Source organism: Rattus norvegicus, chromosome 8 (genome assembly GCF_021556685.1).
Source record: "Rattus norvegicus strain SHRSP/BbbUtx chromosome 8, alternate assembly SHRSP_T2T, whole genome shotgun sequence".
NCBI classification, from domain to species: Eukaryota; Metazoa; Chordata; class Mammalia; order Rodentia; family Muridae; genus Rattus; species Rattus norvegicus.
Window position 1 is genome coordinate 59,355,444 of NC_141541.1, and position 19,453 is coordinate 59,374,896.

At 43.7% G+C, this 19,453-nt stretch overlaps 1 protein-coding gene and 1 long non-coding RNA gene across 10 annotated transcripts in view; one reads left to right on the forward strand and one right to left on the reverse strand.

The window, feature by feature from the left end:
* The first annotated feature begins 32 nt into the window (after positions 1-32).
* LOC103693092 (uncharacterized) lies at positions 33-10,092 on the forward strand. 8 transcript variants are annotated; one of them, XR_015627651.1, is made up of 9 exons: positions 33-157; positions 2,312-2,501; positions 3,792-3,915; positions 4,533-4,633; positions 7,087-7,225; positions 7,881-8,017; positions 8,213-8,443; positions 9,036-9,151; positions 9,992-10,092. It is a non-coding gene; the product is annotated as an uncharacterized LOC103693092 (long non-coding RNA). The 8 variants fall into 8 exon arrangements; XR_015627652.1 differs by lacking the exon at positions 33-157 and adding an exon at positions 7,631-7,769 and having other exon boundaries at positions 1,875-2,501; XR_015627657.1 differs by lacking the exon at positions 33-157 and adding an exon at positions 7,631-7,769 and having other exon boundaries at positions 2,351-2,501; positions 8,346-8,443.
* Pou2af2 (POU class 2 homeobox associating factor 2) overlaps positions 5,486-19,453 on the reverse strand; it is a 40,859-nt gene continuing 26,891 nt past the window's right edge. The window contains exons 3-5 of one of the 2 annotated variants that reach the window (XM_087563354.1): positions 10,663-10,705; positions 7,326-7,624; positions 5,486-6,232 (exon numbers count right to left, since the gene is read on the reverse strand). In XM_087563354.1, the coding sequence (XP_087419480.1) occupies positions 5,831-6,232; positions 7,326-7,624; positions 10,663-10,705 (744 nt within the window). In that variant the 3' untranslated portion in view covers positions 5,486-5,830. The remainder of the gene's footprint in view (positions 6,233-7,325; positions 7,625-10,662; positions 10,706-19,453) is intronic. The other variant, NM_001433385.1, reaches the window with a different exon arrangement.

The window sequence follows — 19,453 nt, forward strand, 5'->3', positions numbered from 1 at the left end:
CTTAAGAATGTGCCTGTAAATTTTCAATATTCATCCATAGTCAACTTGTTTTAGAGGCCTGATATCCACAGCCAGAGGCTAAATAGCTGCTCATTTTTGTGGTAGCTTTAATTCAATCCGATGGAGGTTCACTGAGAATCTGCCGGCCCCAAGCCAGGTGAGTCATTCATGACTCCCCACCCCCCTGATCTTTAACTAAATCATCACTCTTTGTCTACAGCAGCTTTCTCAACCTTAATAATTCAACCCTTTAATACAGTTCCTCATGTTCTCCTCAACAATAAAATTATTTTCGTTGCTACTTTGTAACTATTTTTGCTACTGTTATGAATCATGATATAAATATCTGACATGCAGAGTATCTGTTAGGTGATCCTAGGGAGTCTTTTTTTTTTGTTTTTTGTTTTTTTTTTTAACAGTGCACTCCATTTATTTATTTACTTTATTTATGAGTACACTGTAGCCATCTTCAGACACACCAGAAGAGGGCATCAGATCCCATTACCGATGGTTTTGAGCCACCATGTGGTTGCTGGGATTTGAACTCAGGACGTCTAGGAAGAGCAGTCATTGCTCTTAACCGCTGAGCTATCTCTCCAGCCCGATCCTAGGGAGTCTTGACCCACAGGTTGAGAACCATCGATCTAGAGTGTAGGCAGCTGATCTTTCTAGAGTCAATGATCAGTGAACATGTTGTCTAAGACAAACAGTAGACAGTAACTTGAATAGAGAAGGCACTTTAGACAGGACCCAGCTGTTGACTTTAAAGTTAATTTTGGCAAGTCACTATGATGCCATTAGAGTCTAGGGTGACTTAATCCTTGGGATCAGTTATTATTTTGGTACTTTAAATAGAAGTGACTTTATTCCTGGCTATATTTTTAAATTTGCATATCGAAAAGGTAGCTCTTCAGGTACTTTTGTGTGCACTCCTCTCTAAGCAAGCACCTGAGGTTAGCACTTCTGTCCTCTTTGGGGACTTACTCTTGGGACACTTTAATAGTACCTTGCTATTGTTTAATTAACTCAGCCGTGGAAAGTCATAATGATCATTTAAAAGTATTAAATAAACAAAGTAAAGATGTGGTTTCCTCCTCTCATTCTTTGGGGGTTTGAATTACACCGTAAGAGAATCACAAACACTTCAACAACATGCTATGTGTTTCCAGTGATTCACCGGGTGATTCTCTAGAGGCAGGCTTTGCACGGGCCAATTTTATATTTCACTTAATTTTTATTGCATGAGTTTATTTATTTGTGCATGGGGTGTGGGCATAAGGGGTGTGTGTACGTCACAGTACACTCGTGGAAGTCACTTCTCCCCTTCTTACCATCCGGGAATTGGGGATAAGGACTCAGGACAGCAGGTTTCACCTACTAAGCCTGACTGCTGGTCCTTAAATTTCACCTTTGACTTTGGTATTTTCTTAAGTAGGTTGAACTTGGCATCGCCATTTTCACCCAATTTGAACCGTAAACATGCCCTGAGCCCTGGCATCCTAAAAGAGATGGCATTGTGAGCAGAGCCTCATAGTTTACTTTGGTTCTTCCATGGGAAGATATGAGTCAGAAGGCATCAAGGTGGGGGTTGGGGGCGGGGTGAGGGGGAAGAAGGAGAGGAGAGAGAAGAATGCATTTTTTCCCACATTCTAGTATTGTGCAACTATACTAGGTGTGGTTGATATCCACATGTTGAATAGGAAATAGTGTTTAGTTTCCCTGACATAACTTGGTAGTTTATTTCCAATTTTTAATAAGACATTTCTAGAACAATCAAGAGGACCAAATTAGAATATATGAAAGTGACATTGTCAAGGTAAACACAGCCCTTAAAATCATCCACCACTTGGAATTTATTAGCCTCATTCTTATTCCCTCCCCCTACCATAGGCCAGACAGCCATAATGGCAGTAGATGGAGAACGGGCTGTATGTGTCTTCCTTGTCATAGCTTAACCTTGTGGACAATATGAACCAAGTTAGACAATTTAAGAAGAATGGAGGCACCTTGGTGTGCTCTGTTTCTCTCTGCGTTCCTAGGCCTGGTAGACAGGCTCTATTTGTTTGAGAACCAATGTCTCTTCAGAGTCTTACAAGATAAATGAACAAAATGTTTGAGTAGATAAATGCAGAGCAAGCCAAGATGACGAATACTGAACATAAGAGCCAAGCAAATGTTAGAATCTTAATTTACAGGATCTACATTATACCATCACTACTTAGTAACCGTCCCTGGTGGGTGCTACGTACCCGTTGCTATTAAAACATTTACACAACCAATCTAGAAAACTGACTCTCAGGCCCTCGTGAAGATCCCTAATCCACAGAGGGCCCAGGTTTCTTCCTTCCAGTGTCAGGACCTGATGCTCAAGTCTGAGGATCAGCTGGATGACAGAAGGGTGTTTCAGAACTCCTGGGAACCAGAACAGAGATCTTAAGTGACAGAAGATTTCAGAAAGAACAGCTCTCCTCCGCTGCATTGGGTGATGCCATTTTTCCCAGGTGAGCACACACTAAGTAGAGTGGAGCTTAGGTTGACCTTTCCTTCTGTGGCATACTCAGTGTAGTGTACATCAGGACTGTCATGAGCCTGTTGTTTTGAGAGGTCTCTGCTAGCCGCCAGCACTCAAATTGACCAAGTGTTCACCAGTGGATAAACAGATAAAGATGCCCCCCTTTCAATCCTCACTCCTGTGATTTGTGACAATATAGAGGAACCCCAGGGGCACACATTAAATGAAATAATGTTTGAGGTGCCCAAAGATAAGTGTTGTACGATCTCATCCATAGACATTGTATAGATGTATAGAGGTCTATACATTGTATTAACAGAGACTAAGGTGGGGAAGGAGAGGGAGCTAGCAAAGAAGTTGATCTTTGGGTACAAACTTACAGTTAGGATAAGCAAGTTTTGGCATATGACTGCACAGTAGAGTGACTACATCAATGATAACAGTTAATATTTCAAAAAACCTAGAAGAGATGATCCTCCTTATTGGTATTATAATAATTGAAGAAAGGATTTTAATATTCTACTGCCAAGACAGGATAAATGTTTTGAAGCCATGAGTATAATTCCCATGACTCGATCACTGGATAATGTTTGTATAATGTGTAACTATTATGTTAGTTTTCTGTCAGCCTAACACAGACTAGAGTCATCTGGAAGAAGGCACCTCAGCCAAGAAAATGACCTCTTCAGATTGGCTTGTGGGCAAGTCTGTGGGGGGGCATTTTCTTAGTAAAGGATTGATGTTCGAGGGCGCAGTCCACTGCGGGTGGTGCCAACCCTGACAGGAGGTTCTGAGTTGTAAAAACAAACGCTGAGGGAGCCATGGGGAGCAGGCCAGGAAGCAGTGTTTCTCTTGCTTCCAGGTGACTGCCCTGACTTTCCGTCCTAATAGACTAAGCTGGAGTTTTGTAAGGCCTTCCCAAGCTGCTTTTGGCCACGATGTTTATCACAGCAACAGAAAGTAAATTAGAACATGCATATTGAAGTTCATGTTGTACCCCCACAGATGTATATAATCATTTTATATACATACATATATACATACATATGTCCGTAAGTGTGTGTGTGTGTGTGTGTGTGTCCGTGTGTCCGTGTGCACGTATGCACGTGTGCATATCTACAGCTGCCGAAAATCTGCTGTTGAGAGAAAGGAAGTCACCAGTGAGAGGTGGCTATATGCGAAACTCCTCTTTTCTTTGCTGCTACATGGGCACTCTCCAGGGAGGAAGCTTTGAGCACAAGGAAGGGGGAGGCTTTAACTTCAGCATTTCTGTTCCTAGTCCTAAGCTAGGGGTGGTTTGCTGAGACCGAAAACTCCATCAGAGGAAGACATGTCCGCTAACTGCGGCTAAGTATGAATTCCTACCGGGATTAGAATTCGCACACCCTGACTTCCTAACTGAGGTAAAGAATAAGACAACAACAGAGGACATTTTGGGGACTCTTGTTGTGGTTGGCCCTGAAGTTATCTGTATTTTGATGCTAATTCCACTGCCCCAAGGACAGCTGCCTAGTCAAGTACTCAGGACTCAAGTGTCTTCACCAGAACCTTCTCCCCACTGAATTTGTAAAGTACATGTGAGGGGCAGGTACAGCATAGAAGGAGGCCTGTCTTTGCAGAAGGAAGGATGGGCAGGAGAGAAGTTTGAAGGAAGAGGAGGAAACTAGGATGGGAAGAAGAGAGGTGAGGAGAGAGGGGAGAAGCCATGGCAGATGATGTTAAGATTCTGCTCTGTGTATTTACAGGTTGTTATTAATGTTCTCAAGGGATGGATGGTACCGGGCTTTGTATGTTTAAGTGGACAATTATATCTTATCAGTTGGGTCAAAGGTTATTGTGTTGTGTGTTCTTTTATGTGAGGGTTTGAGTGTAGGAAAGTGTGCGGCGGCAAGAGACACTGGGCCGCCGAGGAGTTGGGATGTGTTTCTGCCAAGATATCGAGATACCTTGGGGCACTGCGGTGCGGACCTAGCGGGGTAAAAGATAACTATACTTTTTCATTTTTATATTTTTACAACAGACTCTCTTGGAGAACTGGGCCAAACTGGAACTTTAGAAACCTTGGTAGAAAACAGGAGTCTTGGCTTCTAGAAGACAGGAGGGACCAGAAGGGTCTGAAAGGTATGAGAAGGAAAAAAATGAAAGAGTTGTGATAGGAGGTTGTGTCACCTACGGTCCTTGGTGTATGCACCCCCAATGTCAAGGTGTGTACAGGTCATTTATGACGGGTGTGACCTGTAGGTAACCACACTACCCAGTGGCCATTACTCCGCTCAGCAAAGAAATCCAGACTGCCCAGACTTATTAGAAGCAGATTCATGTTCCTGACATCAGTTTTTTTTTTTTTTTTGTATATGGTAAATGCTATACATCTTTTCCCGATAAGCCACAGAGGTCTTTCTTTGCATAGCTGAAAAATTGAGATGACCCTTGCCTGGCAATATGTGCTTTCTCAATGTACCTTTGCCTCTTGGTGTCCTGTTTGCTGCCTGCAACAACCCAGTCTTACCTTCTACACTTTCTTTGAAATACATGAGTTGTTTTTCTATGATCATTGAATGCCCATTGCCTTCAGACACTCTGGTAACTGCAATGTACTCCATTCGTCAGATACTGCCCAGTTTATCTGAAGTTATCATTGATCAACCTTTTATGGGGTGGGGGGGGGATTCTGAAATAACATTTGGACATCCTGGGTAAAACTTTACCTTTACAGAGCCAATCTCCTGACCTCATACTATTTTATCGACCATAAAGCTCTTATATCTGGTGCTATATATTTTTTTTTACTGGGCCTTTACAAGTCCTTGTAATAAGGGAAATGTGTATAATACTGTACACTTTAAAGTCACATGCTATATAAAGTGAGTTTTGTTTTACCTGCTCCAAACTGCATATACCATTTCCTCTCTCTTTTGCTAAATACACATAGTTTATAACAAATTAAAAATTAGACAGGAAAATCATTGTTTTATGATCTACATAAAGTTTTTTTAATGCAATATAAGAAAAATAACCAGTGCCAAAAAAACAATGCTTTAAAGGTAACAGAAATTTTAGAATGAAATGGGTAACCAAAGTTCTAAAGTGGCCTCCTTGTAGAGGGCGTCTCATTAGGATGCGACCCACAAAATATTTGATTGACATTGTAGTGTTTTGTAGGGGTTTTTTACATTGGATAAGAGCAGAGATGTCAGGACACTGACAGAATCGTGCTGTAAACTAAAATCCAGTTCGGAATGAACTAGCACGCCTAGAAGAATCTGTGGACACAGGGTCCAGCTTCTATAAGGATGCAGAAGTCCTCTGGCCTGCTCCTCAGTAAGCTCTCCGGCATTCATAAGAGCCCCAGGCCATACTGCCATCTTCTTTTGTCCAAGGTGAAGGATCATGAAGGGAAGAGACATCTGACCCTTCCTCTGGGGAGAGGGGCCCCACCTTGGGTGGGAGGTCATTTGACACTGTCATGAAAGAAGTGAAGGGGTAAGGAGGTGGGGTGGGGTACCCCGGTGTGTGGTGCAGGTCTTCCAGGGCATGCAGCGAGTAGGGCTGAGCCCCAGCAAGGGACGCCCCCCACCCCATGTTCCTGTGCTGGGTGCTGCTTCCTGACTCCAGTTGGGAGAGACAACTGGTGCTGGGTGGCAAGGTCTGCAGGGCATCGGCAGGCATAGGGTCTGGCTGGCTGGGACCATCTGGTACCGTCTGTTCCCAGGAGTCTCTCTAAGGAAAATGGCAAAAGCATAGGAATTATCCTTTAGTCGATGCTCTGAGGATACAGAGATGCCACCGGACCGAGGCATCCGGAGAAGCCCTGCATGCTTCCGCTGCTGCTGAAGCCTGCATCGCAGGCAGCTTTCCCCGCCGGTGTTTGACCCTAAGCCAGGAAAGTCTGAGTTAATTTCTACCTGAGGGTGTTAGTCTGAGCCCTACATTCCTCTTCACGGAAGCAAGGGAAGGCAGCACTTGTTTCTGGTTTGGAGGCGTAGTAACCCTCCAGTGACACAGGCTCTAGAATGACCTGGGCTTGGGGCTCCCTACTTGCTCAGTGGTGCTTTTCTTGGGGTGGACTGGGTTCATTCACAGTACCATCTACCCCTCCCGACACTGAGCTGCTCATCTGTGGAATGGGACACAGATTTCTTGAGTTGCTGCAAGCCATACATGAACAAAAGTCTGTGAAAGTCCTTGCCACAGAAGAAGGTTAATTCCCGGGCCCACCCTTTTGGTCTAAAATTCCACCTTCAGCCATTCATTCTATTGTGGCAGAAGGCTTTGCAGTTTTCTATAAAAGGACTATTAGAAGCTTTTAGATCTTTCTGAACTTCAGAGGGATCAAGAGAGAGAGAAAAGGGTAGGAGGGCATGTTGTGAGGAAGCTAGAGCTGAGGGACTGGTGAGGAAGTGGAAGAGGAAGCTGGGTCAATCTCTTTGGGGAGCTTATCTAATCCTATCTAGAAATGACTTCAACCTTTGCTCCTTAGGGCTCAGAGGCCTGAAGAAGTCTTGCCTGGACAGCTTGGGGAAACATTTAGCAAACACAATAGTAACAAAATGAATGTAAATTCTCTCTTACAGGCCCCTGCATCAAAACCCTAAACTTCTGGTTGTCTTGGTTGATGCGATCCTTGAACAGGACTTCCTCAGAAGTGCCCCAGCAAAGCCAGCCTGATCCAGCACCTCCAGGTGTGAGCAGAGCAGCCTCAGGAATTCCCAGGTGAGTCCATCTGGCCTCATCTTGGTTACCATGCATGAATGCTGGGCCACAGGACCTGGGACCTCCCCTTCCTCCCTGCACATGAAATAACCATACTCACAAAGACGAAATGAGTTGGGTCGCTGGGGAACGGAGGTGGCAAGAGTGGTGGCAGAGCCGAAGTGCTGAACAGGGAACCCGGCGTGGGCGTCAGCGCCGGTGGGCGGTAGTCCCCGTAGGGCTCTGCCAGGTAGGACTCCAGCAGGCCTGTGTGACTCTGTCCAGCTGAGGACTCACAGGCAAAGGGCTTGGTCACGCTGGACATGTAGAGGTCATTTGAGAACTGTTTGCCGCTATGGAAGTCGGAGTCAGACAGGAAAGACCTCCTGACCCCGTAGTAACCTGACATCACTGGTGATCCTGTAGCCAAATGAAAGAGAAATGGGCCAAGGTTTCAAGTAGGAAGCTCAGAGCACTGCGGTTCTGCATCTGGTATCATATGAAATGATGGTACCCACACGCGCCTGACACCATCGTTAATGGAGAAACCTACATGTCTTCTATGGTATGCGGTATTCCTGTTTCACTGTTGCAAGTTCACTCTGGCTTTAGAGACAGATTCATGTTAGATGTAGAATAACTTCACCTAGAAAGTGATTCATCATGTATCTTTCAGGTCCAGATACTTCTAAGAAGAGGCACAGAGAGTTGTTAGAGAATCCCTTGGTATGGTATTTTGCCCAGCGTCAACTGTCAACTTGACATAGTCAAGAGCCAATTGCTAAGAGAGTCTCAAATGAGTGTCCTTTTCAGGTCAGTCTGTGGGTATGGATGTAAGAGACTGCCTTGATTACTAGGTGATGTTGGGTGTGCCCACTGCAGGAGGCACTATTACCTGGGCTGTATAAGAAAGCTAGCTAAGCGTAAGCCTGTGAGTGAGTCAGCATCTAACATTCACCTTTGCTTTCTGCTCCTTTCCTGCCCTTGACTTCCCTCGATGATGGACAGCAATCTGGAAGCTGAAATAAGCCCTTTCCTTCTTAAAGGGGGTTTTGGTCACGATATTTGTGGCAGCAACTGAATCAAACTGGACTATTTGGAATCTACGCCTTTTGATGGGACTATAAACATCTTTTCACAGCTTCTGAACTACATCCCATAATATACATGACCGCATCCATCACAGACAGCCAAGAGGCTGCTTCTGGGATTTTTTTCCATCCAGTAATATCTCTCTGGGTAAGATGATACACACGTCACTCACTTCAGGCCAGGGACAGGTGTGTTGTCTTTTGATTTTTCTGCACACCAGTCTTCACCACCATGTCTCATGCCCAGCCTGCATCAAGAGATGGCTTGCCCCGAGCCAATATGATTACAGAGGAAAAACAACAAAACCCTCTGACATGGCTGGCTTTGATGGGTCTAGTGTTATTTGCTGCCCCCTTGTGGTCAGACTGGATTCCCTCATTCGCCTCTCCAGGACGTATAGCAGGTTTCTGAAGAGAAAGCTTGGCAGAGTTTTGTTAGGAGGAACAGAGAGAAAGGTTGAAACTGGCGAGAGTTTTAAATAAGAAAAGACTAATGAAATGGTTGCTACACTTGACACTCTCTGACCCTGTAGTCGTCTGTGGCAGGAAATGGATGGTTGTCGAGAATCCGTTTGGGGCGCCGACTCCAGGTCCCTATAATTTATCATTTTTATATATTCCATCTTGGACCTTTTTATAACTTGCACTTGCTTATCTTAAATTGCCTTCTCAGACCCTCACAACTCACTTAAGCTCCCATATCCTCAGACCTTTATACACCTTAAATTTCTTTCTTAAAGGGCCGAGATGTGGAGAAGTTGCCCGCCCCTCTCTTCCCTTCCTCCAACAACAGAGTCCCATTGAGCTTTGTCCTTACCCACCCCACCCAGAAGAGAAACCAAGTTCCCCACCTAAGGTAGTATTTTATGTTTTGCTCTTTACTCTGTGACTTGCTATTGCTATCTTCCCAGGAGGTCTAAGAGCTCGGTGGTGGTAGATCATGTCTCATGCACTTCCTGGTCTGTAGACCCGGGAGGGGAATGCTGCATTCAACATGCCATGCAAATGCATTTATTTGCGGAGCCGCTCAAGTCCCCCACCAAAGCCTTCAAGCACGCTTTTGGCTCACTACACTTTTGTTTTAAATCCACCAATTTCCAACTGGCCTGGAAGCCGGTGAGCCAGTCAGCGAGTAAAATTCGTCTCTGCTTTCTGCTTCAAGTTCCCGCTCTGGCTTCCCTCAGTGATGGATTCTGTGGTGACAGTTTTAATTTTAAACACACTTTCCTGGGAGAGAAATCTGGGCGAATAAAAGTTCATGCCACGAAGTTATATCCCACAGATTGGTGAGGGCGGTGAAGAGGTAGAAGGCGCTTCCAGGGTGGTGCCTTTCTATTTCTAATTTCAAAATGAAAACCAATCGCGAAGAAAAGCCCTCTGCTTTCCCAAGTGTATCCATTTCTCCTTAAAAAGGAGAGGAAAATTCTAGAAGGTTGGAGAACCTGCAGAAACCCCTCTTAGTACAAAAGAGCAGATGCAACCAAATTTGAATGGAGTAAACGTGAGGGGAAAATACAGCAGAGACATTTACATCGACTGTCTGGGATGCTTCAGAACATCTTTTCCCGTGCATCTTGGGAAGTGTTAAATCATTTTGGAGTTTGAGGTCTGGAAAGGGATACTGTGTGGTGGGGTTGGGCATGTGTGCACAAGGATGCTTATGACTAGTAAGAGAATTCCTTTCCCATCCTCACAGGACTGCGGAATCCAGACACACCAAAGTGACACAAATACAATACCCAGACTTCACTGTGTGATGTGTAGGAGAAACTTAATAAATGTAGCTCTGACCTCTCATGCTCCCTTCTCCTTTTATCTATTACAGTAGTTTCAACCTTCCTGATGCTGTGAACCCTTTAATAAGTTCCTCATGTTGTTGTGACCCCCAACATAAAATTATTATCATTGCTACTTCATAGCTGTATTTTTGCTACTGTATGAATTGCGATCTGATATGCAGAATATCTGATATCGTGACCCACAGGTTGAGAACCCGAGGTGGTATCCAGCCATGATGCCAGAGCTTTAGATGTTTCAACATTAGGCCCAGAGCCTGGTTACTGTTGCTTTTGCCTAGAAGTTTCTTTCAGGCAGGAAATCAAAAGGTCCACTTTGCAAGTCCTAACCAACTAAGTTCAGGATGATTCAATGAGATCTATCTTCACCGACCAGTTCTTTTTTTCCTCAAAGAAGCAAAAGTGAGAATGTGATGTGTTAACAAAACATTGGAGGCTTTGGGCTGGGACGGAGGTGCACAGCATGTGCACAGCCCTGGGCTTGGTGCTTCCCCACACCAGAAAACAAAGCACAAATGGCTCAGTTGCTGCTTAAAAGGGAGTAAATTGCTTGTTGAGTTAAAAGTCTCACCTGGCATCTGGACGAACGGAGGTTGAGAGGAGCTGACGCTGCCCTGGAAGGCAAACAGAAACAGGTGTTTTCATCCTTAGTTACAAGCTTGAACTTAATTTTTAAATCAGGAACATAGTTTTCAAACTATCCTTCTTCCCTCCCTCTTTCCTTCTGTCCCTCCCTTCCTTTTGTTTTTGGGTGTGAATGTGTGTGTATGTTTGGGTGTATATATGTGTTTGTACATATGTATGATGTGTATATGTATGTGTATGTGCATATGTATGTGTTTATATATGTGTATGTGTGTATATATGTGTTTGTGCATATGTGTACATTTGTATATATGTGTGTATGTGTATATATATGTATTTGTGCATAAGTGCGTATGTGTGTGCATACATCGTGGGAGGGTGCACAAGTGGAGGTCAGAGGACATCTTGCAGGAGTCAGGTGTGTTCTTCCACCTTCCAGGTGTTGAATTTAGTCCCTCAGGCTTGGAGGTGAGTCCCTTTACTACTGAGCCCCAACACCGAAGCCTTATCTTAATTCCTAGTAACTGTGACTACAATCCTATTTAGAAATAGGATCTTTCAAGGTGTAATTACTTAAGATGTGGTCATTCTGAATTAGGATGTGCCCCCAATCCCAGATGACTGATGTCCCTGTAAGAAGAGAAGAGGAACTGGAGAGATGGCTTAGGGGTTAAGTGCATTGGCTGCTTTTCCTGAACAGGTTCAATTCCCAGCACCCACACCGTGGTTCCCAACCTCTGTAACTCCAGTCCCTAGGCCTCTGATACCCTCTTCTGGCCTCTGTGGGTACTGCATGCAGGCAAAAAAAAATCTATCAACGAAATATAAAATGATTTTTATTTTTTAAAGAAGAGAACGCTCAATGATACAGACACGGTAGGGGTCATATAGAGACAAGAAAAACATGGATACATTAACTTCATGATTGGAGATCAAGGTACCCTGGTGATCACCAGCAGAAAGGAGGACGAGAAAGGGATTCTGTTCCTGCAGCTCCAAGGGACCAGGGCCTGCTCATATTTCCAGAACCAGTGTTTGTCCTGGTTTCAGCGATCTCTTTTGTACTTGTCTGTGCCTATAGCTGCTGTGAGAGACTAATGATACAGAAAAGTAAGGAATGTATGGTTGGGCAAGATGTCGGATGTGGGTGTTGGGGAAGCACACCCAGGACGGGTGATGTGGTACAGACAGCAGAATGAAGGCCTCTAGATGTGTGGAGCCTTCGAATACTGCAAATGGGGGCAGGCAAGTCAGCCGTGCAAGCACCAGGGTGTGAGTCTGGGTTTCCAGAAGCCATGTAAAAACCTGGGTAGGCAGCATGCCCTCACCTTAGGGGTGGGCATTACAGATGGGTGTATCCCTGAAGCTCGCTGGCCAGCTATTCAAGCTGAATTCATGAGCTTCAGGGTTAGTGGGAGAGCAATTGAGGAAAGACATTCAACGGTGACCTGAGACCTCTACCTGCACACATACACATGTGCACACATCACACATTATACAACGGCACACACAGAGTCACACATAAGATACAAAAGACAAATATTACAAGAGCAAATGCTAGGTCCAAAATGGCCCCCAATAGAGTCCATGGTGAAAATACCTTCCAAGGAGGTCGAGCATCCTTAAGACCTCAGGCTGAGCTCTTAGCCTAAACCCTCCAGGTCCTGCAGACTCTGAGAGCTGGAGAGACTCTCAGGCAATCACCTTGCATGTTTCCAATGCCACACACCCAATGTCCAACAACAGAGAACTCAGTGCTCCGGCTGCCTCCTCTCCTTTTCTCTTGTCCGGAGACCTCTGACTCTTTAATCTCAGCAGAAAGGGGTCTGCTGTCTTTTCTAATCAGCTTTTTCCTGTTCAGAATAGGTTTAACTAATTCTACATAGTTTTTCGAATATTTGAAGATAATCCATTATTTTCCAAATGTTTATGTGTGTGCACACATGTGTATATGTTTATGTATGTATGTGTGTGCACATACGTGTATATGTTTTGTGTGTGTGTGGGGGGGGTGTTTAAAGACCAGAAGAGGTCAATCTTGTCCACGTTGATTTATGAGACAAGATGTCATTGGGAGCCTTGGAGATCGGTGACTAAGTGAGGCCAGTTGGCCAGCAAGCCCTGGGCATATTCTTGTTTCTGCCTTCCTGGCTTTGGATGCCAAGTGTGTGCCATTATGCCCAGGTTTGTATGTAATTCTGGGTACTGAGCTCAGGTCCTCATGTTTGTGGTAAGTGTTTTACGGACTGAGCCATTTTCTGAAAAGCACCCCTGCTAACTGTCTCTCTAGTCACTCTATCTACGATAATAAATACTGCAGTCTGGGGGCTTAGCCTTTATTCCACACTTCCGGGAACTGGGACTCCGAGGTCATGGTTTCGTTCTTGTTTGGGTCCCTTTTTCGTTTGCAGTCTTCTCGTTGTGACTTCAAGTGATACACAGAGGTCACGTATCTGGTATATTAATTACCTCCAAGTCTCCACCCCTGAAGACAGCCATGCTGGAGGTTAGGCTTCATCCTGGAAATCTTGAGGTCTCAATCATTCTGTCCATAGCTCTGACTTTGAATTCTGTCTTCCAGGTAAAATATCATCATGCGATCCCCCACTCAGTGGCAGCATTTGTTTAAGAATGAATACTGTAGAACCAACATGTCTGTGTTTGAATCCCAGGTCTGCCTCCTTATTTTGAACTCTGGTTAGAACATAGCCATGAAGTGCTTAAAATAGCACTTGGCATAAACAGCCAGCATATTATAGCAGTCCCCTCCTATCACTGAGGCATACATACACTGTGTTATTCCTACTTCCACATGTTGATCAAGTTTAGCTTATAAGTCAGGTATGGTAAGCGGTAGTTAACAATATAAAACAAAATTAATATAGCATCCTGTAATAAAATTGCCCACATCACTTCTTCTTTGGAGTAATTATTAGTGGAACCAGGGTGACTCAATATTAAGCGCTGAGATCCTGTCAGAGTTAGCCTCATAACTGAGAAGTCTGCCTCCTTTTGCTGTGTTGGGTGGGGACTGAACACATTGCCTGAGTGTTGCAGACAAGAGCTGCACCACTGAGTTAGATTCCCATCCCAAGAAGAAGGCTTCCAGAGACTGGAGCACAGACAGCATTTATGGTGCAGATCCACTGGACAAAGGTAAAATCCATCTCATCTCGGGGTGGTACCTGGTAGAACAGCAGGTAACTGCTCCTCAGAATGGCTACAATGTAAAACATGAATTATTCATCGATGAGATTCTCCACTGAATACCTTAAAACTGCTGTTGGCAGGGAGCAACCCAAACTGTGAATCTATGAGTTGAAGGGATGCGTATAAGACAATTTCGCTTTTGAGACAAGGTTTCACTATGTGGTCCAAGCTGGTCTTGAACTCAGTCCTGTGCTGTCCCGTCCCTCCAGCTGGGAGTACTGATGAGTACTGATACTCTTGACTAAGTTAAGTGACAGACAGGAACTCTTAGATACTCAGTGGCCAGAGAGATGCAGATCAGGATCTGTTTGACCAAATCATAGATGAGCTGGATTTGGTACAAGTTCCCATGCAGCCAGGAGCCCTGCTGTTCAGCATACCCTCCCTGTTTCTGGTTGTCCATCAGGGTCTCCTCTAGAAGGATTGATTCTCTTGCAGACCTCTGATACCTTCTGACTTCGGTCTCAGCCTCCTTGTCCTTGTGGTGGCATTGGTAGCTGTTCTCGGTACTTCTCTGGTAGAGTCTGATGTTGCCTCCACTTCCCTATTTCTCCTTCCTTATCTTGCTCTGGCCAAGCCGGGTCCAGGATAAAGTTATGAATCAAAGCTCAGTTGGATGCCTGGGTCTTTCTGATATTTGTAAGTCCCGGACATCATCGGTTTCTCTCCTCAGCACCAGCCTGCCAGTCTCTGCACCACACTGGGCTGCAGGCAGGCAGGCTGCTCACTGTGGCTGATGAAGATTCATCTGGCTTCTACAATTCTGCTCTAAAAGTTCCCCCACCTTTCCCGTCCGCCACTACCAATCCTGAACATGCCGCTCCTTTCCTCTCTCTGAATAGCCTTATTACCATGGAAATACCAGTGCTATTCCTGCCCAAACCCAATTTTAATATGAGAGGCTCTACCAGTTAGGACTCTAGTTAATTTTATTTATACTTTGACAAAAAGAAGCCTCCTGCATTCTTTCCTTCTATCTAATTTTATCTTGTCTGCACTGTGGGAATTATACACTATTGCCATTCTTTATGGTCATCTGTAAAATTTTACCGTGCAGACTTAACAAGACCTGCAAACAATGTCTAAAACCTACTGAAAGACAAGAACCCAAGAACATTAATTCTCACTACCATTTTGCTATGGTCACTTTTATTCCTTAACTCGAGCAACTACAATTTAGACACTACCATTGTATTAAGCCCATCTCTGCTGTGTTTACTTCTATGCTTACCTTTCCTCTGGTTAGTATTTGTCCAGACTTTCTATATTAGCTTCATCTTTTAAAAGCAACTTTCTATAAAATTCCTTAAATGTGTGTATTTTTGAAGTAATTTACTTCAGGTTTTATTTTAAAAAATAATTTCTTTTGACCTTGCTCTTGGAAGATTATGTTTCTGGCTTTACAACCAGAACTTTTGAATATTTAATTTCTTGGCACTTTGAGAACATAAGCTCACCACCGTCTTTGGCTTCCATAATTCCGGTTAAGAAGTCTGCTGTTGCATATATGTGTGTGTGTGTGTGTGTGTGTGTGTGTGTGTGTGTGTGTGTGTGTGTATCTTTTTTGCCTTCCAGGATTGTCAATCCAGCTTACATTGTCAAGAAGTAAACCACATCCCTCTTCACTCTGCTTGGTACAGGATGCACTTTGTGTCTTTGTTTTTCTGGGGTTTCATGTCTTTCAGCAGGTTACGACCACTTCCAACCATTGCCTCCTTAAACTTTGCTCTAGTACATCCTTGGAGACTATTCAGATACATCTTGGATCTTTCTCTTTTATCCTATATATTACACAACCTCCTCATTTTCCCTACATCCACAATTCTGCGTTTCTTCATATTTTTTAGAGATTGGTATAGACTTCTTCAGGTCTTATTGGTTTATTAATTATTCAATTATAATTTGCTGCTTAACTCACATATTAATCTTAAAATATTTATTTGTGTATGCATTTATGCACATGAGTGTGCACATATGCGTATGTGTGGGTGGAGGTCCCAGGTTGATGTTGGGTGTCTTCTTCAGTTACTTTTCTACCTTAGTTTTTGAAACAAGGTCTCTAATTGACCTGGAGATCACTAACTTGGCTAAACTGTAGGCCAGCAACTCTCCTGTCGTTGTCTTCTCCCACTCCTTGCTGTGAAGTTATACAGGTGAGCTATGGTGTTTTGTTTTGTTTTGTTTTGTTTTGTTTTGGATGCTGAGAATCTGGGGTCAGGTTTTCATTGCAAGCACTTAACTATTATCTCCCCAGATCCACATTGACTTTTTTTAAATTAATGTTTTATAATTTTGTTTTTATAAATCCTATTTTAAAGTCTTCTCTGTGATTTTTGTCTTAAAACACCCTGAAGGGAAGTATCATTTTTTTCTCATTATATGCACTATGAGGCATTGAAGGATGTAAGTTTCTTTCTAGGGTGCGTTGTGGTGGCAGGGGTGAGACTCAGTGAGCACCTCTGATTTCAGGGCCTAGTTCTTCACCACCACTCCAGGCAGTCTTCCAAGAAATTTAATTTGAAAATATAAATAGAAACACACCACTATTTTAGGAAAATTCAGCTTAAAGGAGAGTTAGGGACACTCAGAGAAATAATATAATCATCAACAAGTCCACAGAAGTGTCTGAGGGGCGTGTGTGTGTGTGTGTGTGTGTGTGTGTGTGTGTGTGTGTGTGTCTGTGTGTATGTAATATTTTTTTCTTGATTTTTTCCAGTGACATTTCACTTAATGGGGGCCAGATTTAGGCAGGTATCACTTACATGTTCTGCAATTCATAGATCTTAAGTATGCAATTTGATGTCTTTTAGCAAATTTCAATGAACCCTTATGACAGAGTGCCAAAATCATGTTACAGACCATGTAAATGATTTATTAAATTAGTGTGTGTCCCCTCTATGGCCATGAACTATTTGTATTAATCAATATTAAAGCCAATGCTAACACACGCCTCATTAATTCACCTCACAGAACAAAGAAGAGGGGGCCCTGGGTGACTGGGGAGGATTTCACCAGACAGATTTAATGATTAGACCTCACTTTTCTCCATCCCTTTCTTAGATTTCATAGGTTAGGGGAGACTGGCTTGGGCCAGTCAACCTTCCTTCTCCATGTGAAGGGGCCGCTCACTCCCTTTATTCTTTGTTCAATACATTGTATTCACGCAGTTACTTTTTATCCTATCAATAACACCGGATTTAGTATTTCAGAGTCCCTAGCTTTTGACCATGCAAGATGGTATATAATTTTTATTTTGCATACTGCAAACAACAGGATCCTGCAATACCAGGTAGCCAAATTTAGAGGTTTATATTTGAATGAAATTTGCCGATCTGCAACTTCCTGTAGCTAGCATAGCAGCCTCACAGCTGCCCCAAAAGCCCCTCCATGAAAATGAGTTAATTTGAACTAATAGGTCACCGAGGTAGTAAAGTGATAAGATTAGGAGTTTCCTTTGAATACATTTATTGCCATTTTTATGACCCTACAATATTTTTAGGTGCCAGCGTAGTTGGAGGAATACACTGGGATATACGAAGAAAGATCTATCTCAGTGGCATGATGTTTCTTTTGAGCTGTTAAATCCATTAAAAATAATTGCAAAGTTTCTAAAGCATTTCCTTAAACTTAAAGATATTAGTAGTGATGCTTCAATAGTAATAACTATAACCATTTGTGAGTAGGCGGTGTCTCCAAGGGATTTGCAACACTTTACACATTTAGTTTCTAAGAATTATCATGTCCATGCGTGGGAGGCCGGTCAATCTAGTGATATTATATTGAACTTTCTAATATCATATTTTTATCTGAATTTAGATCCATTGTAGGGCACATGATTTTCCACTAACTTTGTTATAAATGTAAAGGTATGCTGATGTCAACCCACGTTACCTTTAAATGGATACCCCTGTTAGATGGGCATACTTCCCTCCCACAGGAAATAAAAACGGGCGTTGAGAATTGGGCGCACTAATGTGATAAATAGGTTGCAGAATCAGGTAAAATTGGATGTATGTCACGTTTTATAGGGTGCCTACAGTACCTCAAACACTTTCTAATAAATATGACTTCTTCTGCAAACCTTGAAACACATTTCACTTACAGACTGGGTATCTGAGCTATCCAGTTAACACTCGGCGGTACGGACAAACACTCGGTGGCGACTAGAAATTATGATTGCGAGCATCTCCAAGGGGCCGATTACTTCACACACTGCCATTTTAGAAAGCGGATATTGTCTCAGGCTCACTAAAGGAGATGCCGACCATAGGAGCAGCTACATGCCCACAATTAACCAGACAGTGAATAAGAGAACCAAGCACGAGACTCCAGCCTCCCTAGCATCACTCTTTGGTGGGTTCTCAAGGACATCGTGTCAAGCAAGTTCTGTGTCCCGGGTCCTCAACAGAATCACGGAGTCATTGGCTGCCCTTGATGTGAAAAACCATCACGGGGCTTTGCAGGCGCCAGGAGAAAACAATCAACTGCTCAGATTAGGACCCACTTGTGAAGATGAACCACCTGTGAGACGAAAACACGGCTACGGTTTCTTGGAAGCTCCTCCCCCCAGGAAGTGGCGTCACAGATCTACTCCTGAATTTAGGGTACCGGGTTGTGGTTCAAGTTGACTGATAAAATATGGCTGAAGGGGTCTGTGAGGCTCAGATCTTAGGCTTCAAGGGGCTCTGAAGGTCGTTTCATTCACTACCATTTACTTCCTCGTAAGGAAGGGAGTCTAGCCTCCAGAAGGACGGGAAACTACATGAAGTGAAAGTGGGGTGATCCTGTCAAGAACCAGCAGCACCAGGTACCAGAGAGGCAAGGGAGAGTGCCTCTGGCCAAGCCCCCAGCTAAATGCAACTGCATGGGTGGTCCCCAGAAGACAGCCAATGAAGCTTCAGATGACCCTGAAAGCTGTAAGAAATGATACATGTTTTATACTACTAAGGCCAAGTGGTTTCTTAGGCAGCTTGAAGTAGCAGACACATAGCCAGGAAAAGGTAGCCCATGAGATACAATGGCTTGTTCCTACTTTGTACAGATGGGAGGTTAGAAGTAAGGTTAGTTAGTGGGCTCAGAGACTGAAGGTGAAGGGAGAAAAGAAAGCTCCCTGGCGCAAGGAATCTTATGAACTGAACCCAGAGGAGGAGAGGCTTGGCTTTTCTGCAAGGAACAGAAGGGAACCTGCTCCTTTGCACTTCCTTTGGTTGATTCCATACAAATATACTGTGCCCCTGTTGTGCTCTAGGACTGTAGTAATTCCAGAAACACAAAGAAGACACGGGTTTTGTAGTCGGCATATAGATCCTTAGGACAATAGCTATACAAATGTGGGTGTAATTAGAGCAGTATTTAGAATAAGAGTTGAGGGCAATGGAATGAGTGCTTCTTGTAGCTGCTTCCTGAGAGGCATAATGAATGTGTCACTCACTTTGAGTGACAACTTTTATAGATGTGTTTTCGTTCTCTTCAAATTGTGTGCTAAGTGTTCTCACCAGATGTTTACCATTAATCGTTCAGATGATGCTATAAGGTATCTTCTGGTTTATAGATTGACCTGTTCAAGG